Source organism: Bison bison, unplaced genomic scaffold, assembly GCF_000754665.1.
Source record: "Bison bison bison isolate TAMUID 2011002044 unplaced genomic scaffold, Bison_UMD1.0 scf7180017864291, whole genome shotgun sequence".
NCBI classification, from domain to species: Eukaryota; Metazoa; Chordata; class Mammalia; order Artiodactyla; family Bovidae; genus Bison; species Bison bison.
In genome coordinates, this window is record NW_011494863.1 from 551,985 (window position 1) to 555,862 (window position 3,878).

At 56.3% G+C, this 3,878-nt stretch overlaps 1 protein-coding gene across 3 annotated transcripts in view; it reads right to left on the minus strand.

The window, feature by feature from the left end:
- SLC23A1 (solute carrier family 23 (ascorbic acid transporter), member 1) overlaps positions 1 to 3,878 on the minus strand; it is an 18,064-nt gene that overhangs the window by 10,338 nt on the left and 3,848 nt on the right. For all 3 annotated transcript variants that reach the window (XM_010850319.1, XM_010850320.1, XM_010850318.1), the window contains 8 exons: positions 3,662 to 3,819; positions 2,842 to 2,930; positions 2,640 to 2,707; positions 1,916 to 2,097; positions 1,665 to 1,785; positions 1,262 to 1,418; positions 809 to 956; positions 151 to 256 (listed from right to left, as the gene is read on the minus strand). In XM_010850319.1, the coding sequence (XP_010848621.1) occupies positions 151 to 256; positions 809 to 956; positions 1,262 to 1,418; positions 1,665 to 1,785; positions 1,916 to 2,097; positions 2,640 to 2,707; positions 2,842 to 2,930; positions 3,662 to 3,819 (1,029 nt within the window). The remainder of the gene's footprint in view (positions 1 to 150; positions 257 to 808; positions 957 to 1,261; positions 1,419 to 1,664; positions 1,786 to 1,915; positions 2,098 to 2,639; positions 2,708 to 2,841; positions 2,931 to 3,661; positions 3,820 to 3,878) is intronic.

Below are 3,878 nucleotides of genomic sequence, written 5' to 3' on the forward strand. Positions count from 1 at the left end.
GTGGGCAGGGCCTGTTACAAGAGCTGGGCACGAATGGGTCAGGGCAGGATGTAGGGCGGGGCCTAGGCCAAAGTAGGACTGGTTCGTGGCAGGGCCTGCGGTACGTGGAATGGAGTTGGGGCTTTGGGCCGCTCTGGCTAATCCGGGCACCTTGGTAATCCCCAGGACGCCAATGTTGGGACTGGATGAGGTGGACCCATTTCCCGTGCCCAACAGCCCAGCGATAATGCAGCAGATGCCTTCGGTGAAGATACCCCTGTAAGGAAAGGGCAAGTGGGGGCCTTGGTCAGTGCTCTATCCTGGCCTGCGTCCTCCCATTGCCCTGGCCAGATCTCTTGCATCCCTAGGACTGTGCGAGCTACAACCAACTGTCCATAGTCGTCCCCCACTCTAGGCCAAAGGGGGTCTGGAAGCCAGGATCCCAGGTCTGAATGCTAGTCCCACTATCCTGGCACTTAATCTTTGGGTGATTCTGGGCATCAATCTCCTCATCTGTAAGATGCGGACAATAGGAGTACCTGTCTTACAGAGCCATTAATGGATTGCAGGAGAGAACGCACACCAAGGGCTAGATACACGGAAGGCTGTCAGTGACTGTGGTTTCTTTAAGACTTTGTTATTCCTCAGCTATTTGCAACAGCAAGTGATGGGAGCATCCTCACTTCATAAGTAAGGAGGACCAATCCTGGTGAGTTAGTGACTTGCCCAACTCCTTGTCCCCCTCCTCTGGGGTTCAACTCTGTCCCAATGTTTGCTTCCCGAGTGACTTTTGAGGGGATCAGACATTAGGGAGGACAGGTGGGCATACCTGTTGATAGCGTGTACTGGAGGGGGTGGTGCACCAGCCAGGCGGGCACAAGCATAGTAATCCCCAATGGACTCAATGATGCCTGCTAACGTGGCACTAAACATTCCCAGGACGGCTGCTGCAGTCACAGTGGGAAGCCCCCACTGACCTGAAGCAACAGGGAGACAGGCAGATGGATGCAGTGAGTGTTCCTAGCTGAGTCAGGGAGTAGAACAGGCAGTACTTGGGTAGAGCAGCGAGAGGGGTAAAAGGATCTCAGCCTGGGATGGGAGCTTATTTGGGATCACTCAGTCATAAAGCTGGAGTGAGGCTATGTCGGAATACACTGGCACTCTGCCTGGAACACTTTAAATGTGCAGTTGATACTTATTATGTCATCAGATGGACTGGGGTCACCAGGGGCCACATTGATGGTCTCAGTTGGAGGCACAGGGGCCCAGATGGGTTGCTCACAGGGATAAGGGATGCGGATCCAGGGAGCAATAGCCATGATGTCCCCTCGGGCATCTGTTCGTGCCTGGAAGCCATAGGCTGTGGGGTCTGAGGGCAGCATGTCCGTCAGGGTCAGCACATAGCAGAGCAGCCACACGGTCATGATGGCTAGCACGATCTGAAGCGAGGGTGGGTGAGGGGTCCACTGAGGGCCCAGGGAGCTCAGTCCAGGCTAACCAGCTAACCCGAGCCCCAGCCCCATGGTGCCCCAGCCCTAGCTCAGACCCTGGCCCCCATTCCTGGCTGGGACCTCATCTTTGCCTCTAGCTCCCCTACTGCCTTGGCCCTTTCTCCCAGCCTTAGCCCTGGACATAGGTCTAGCCCCTGCCTTGGTCCCAGCCCAAGCTGCCTGTCAGCTCCTCACAGGAAACATCTTGAAGATCTGGATGCGGAAGAGAGTGAGGCCTTTTCCCCAGCGGTAGACAGGCAGCAGGAAGGTGAGGTTTCGCAAGTACTGGGAGAAGAGGACGATCAGGAGAATGGAGCTGGGGGCAGAAGCACAAAGAGAAGATGGCTGGTGGGCTGTGCTGGGGCAAGAGCCAAGGCTAAGGGGGCAGGACATGAGGGAAGTGAGGGACTGGGGCTGGGCAAGGACCAGGCCTGGTGCCCACTCACCAAGCTGAGATACCCCAGTGGGAGCCCGCTCGGTCACCAGCAGCTTGGAAGACAGAGAGACCAATGAGGGAGACAGTGGGGGTGACTGTAAGAGGCCCGATGTAACTGAGCAGGGCCCCAGGCAGCCCCATCAGCCCAATCACCACCTCCACCATACTGGACACCATGATTGCACCCTGGACCTGGAAAAGCAAGATCAGCTGTAAGTCACTATGTAGAGGCCATGACATCTATGTTGTTTTTTTAAAAAAAGTTCCAAGGGGCTTCCCTGGTGGCTCAGTGGTAAAGAATCTGCCTCCCAATGCAGAAGACATAGGTTCAATCCTGGTCCAAGAAGATCCCACATGCCTCGGAGCAACTAAGCCTGTGCGCCACAACTATTGAGCCTGTGCTCCAGAGCCCGGGTACCACAACTACTGAGCCCACATGATGCAACTACTGAAGCCTGCATGCCCTAGAGCCTGTTCTCTGCAGCAAGAGAAGCCACCCCAACGAGAAGCCCATGCACTGCAACGAAGAATAACTCCTGCTTGCCGCAACTAAAGAAAAGCCCACATAGCACCCAAGACCCAACACAGCCAGAAATAAATTAATTAAACAAATAAAATTATAAAGAAAAAGTTCCTGGACCACATTCTCACATACCCCAATTCAGCAGTGGCCTTCCCCTCCATCTAACCACACTCTCAAGTGCAGGTCTCTTCTGCTCCACATGCAAACCCACCTCTCGTATCCGTGGGTGCCAAATATGTGAGGTATTCAGGGGCAGACTCCAGTTACCATAGATCTCTTCTGTGGGCAGAGATAGGAACACACACATGGATAGAGAGAAAGTAAAGATGCTGCTCTGAATGGACATGGGACAGACCCGACCTCCAGGCTCCAGGGATTCCCCTTCCCAGTGCAGACCCCAGAAATGCACCCACCTTCTGGAGGGCATTTCCATTTCTCTAGGGCCAGGATGGCTTTCGCTGGGACCAGAAATGCAAAGGCACTGGCCTGGAACAGCGGCAGCCTGGAAGCAGAGGCACAGAGCCACAGGGACAGGATGGGAGGTGGGGAGGCAGGAGCAAGAGACAGGGGAGACAGAGGGCGGGGGACAGGCACAGAGAGAGGCACCGGGAGAATCACAGGGACAAAGACACAGAGGAACAGGGGCCGGGGCAGAACAGAGGGAAATCACTGAGGCCTCAGGCCGGACTCGGCGACATTTTGGGCACCTAAGAAAGAAAACAAATGGAGCCCCTAACCCATAACCTGCTCCCTTTCTCTCTCAGCACCAGCTCCTGCACTGTGACGGGCCATGGGCACAGGAGTGGATAGCTTGGCTCCTGTGTGCAAGCTCTGGTCACAACCTTCCTTCCCACAAACAACCATCCTTAGGCCACCCAGGCCTAGGACTGTGCACAAGGAGCAGGGAGCCCCCAGGAGGACAGGCCATTGAAGGGGCCCGCAAAGGCCCTGGAAGCAGGAGAGCGAGTGGTCCCGATTACCCAGAGTAAGGCTTAACTGAGGAGAACCCAGCTAGGCACGTTCCTTTTCCTTGAGGAACCCCCAGGGGTCCAGGGTGGGACCCCAGCCACCTGCCTCTAAGTCTGGCCTGGCAGCCAAAGCAGCAGGTGGGCACAAATAGCAGCTCTCTGTGTCCCACGAGAGTCCTCTGAGACTGCCCCTGCTGTGTGGGTCACTGCGTGTGTGTCTACGGGAATGGGGTCAGAGGTGCAGGTGGCACATGGGGAAGCTCACCGGATGCCCAGTGTGGTCTGGATGAGAGTGGTGATGCCCACACAGGTGAAGATGGTGCCAATGAGCTGGCTGACCATGTACTGGTCACGGCCCACGCATAGCGCCTCAGCCAGCAGGAAGGGCACAGCGATGGTGCCGCTGAAGCAGGTCAGGTAGTGCTAGGGGTTGGGGAGAGTGTGGGGGACAGTGTGTGACGCAGGGCCCAGGGAGCCCACCG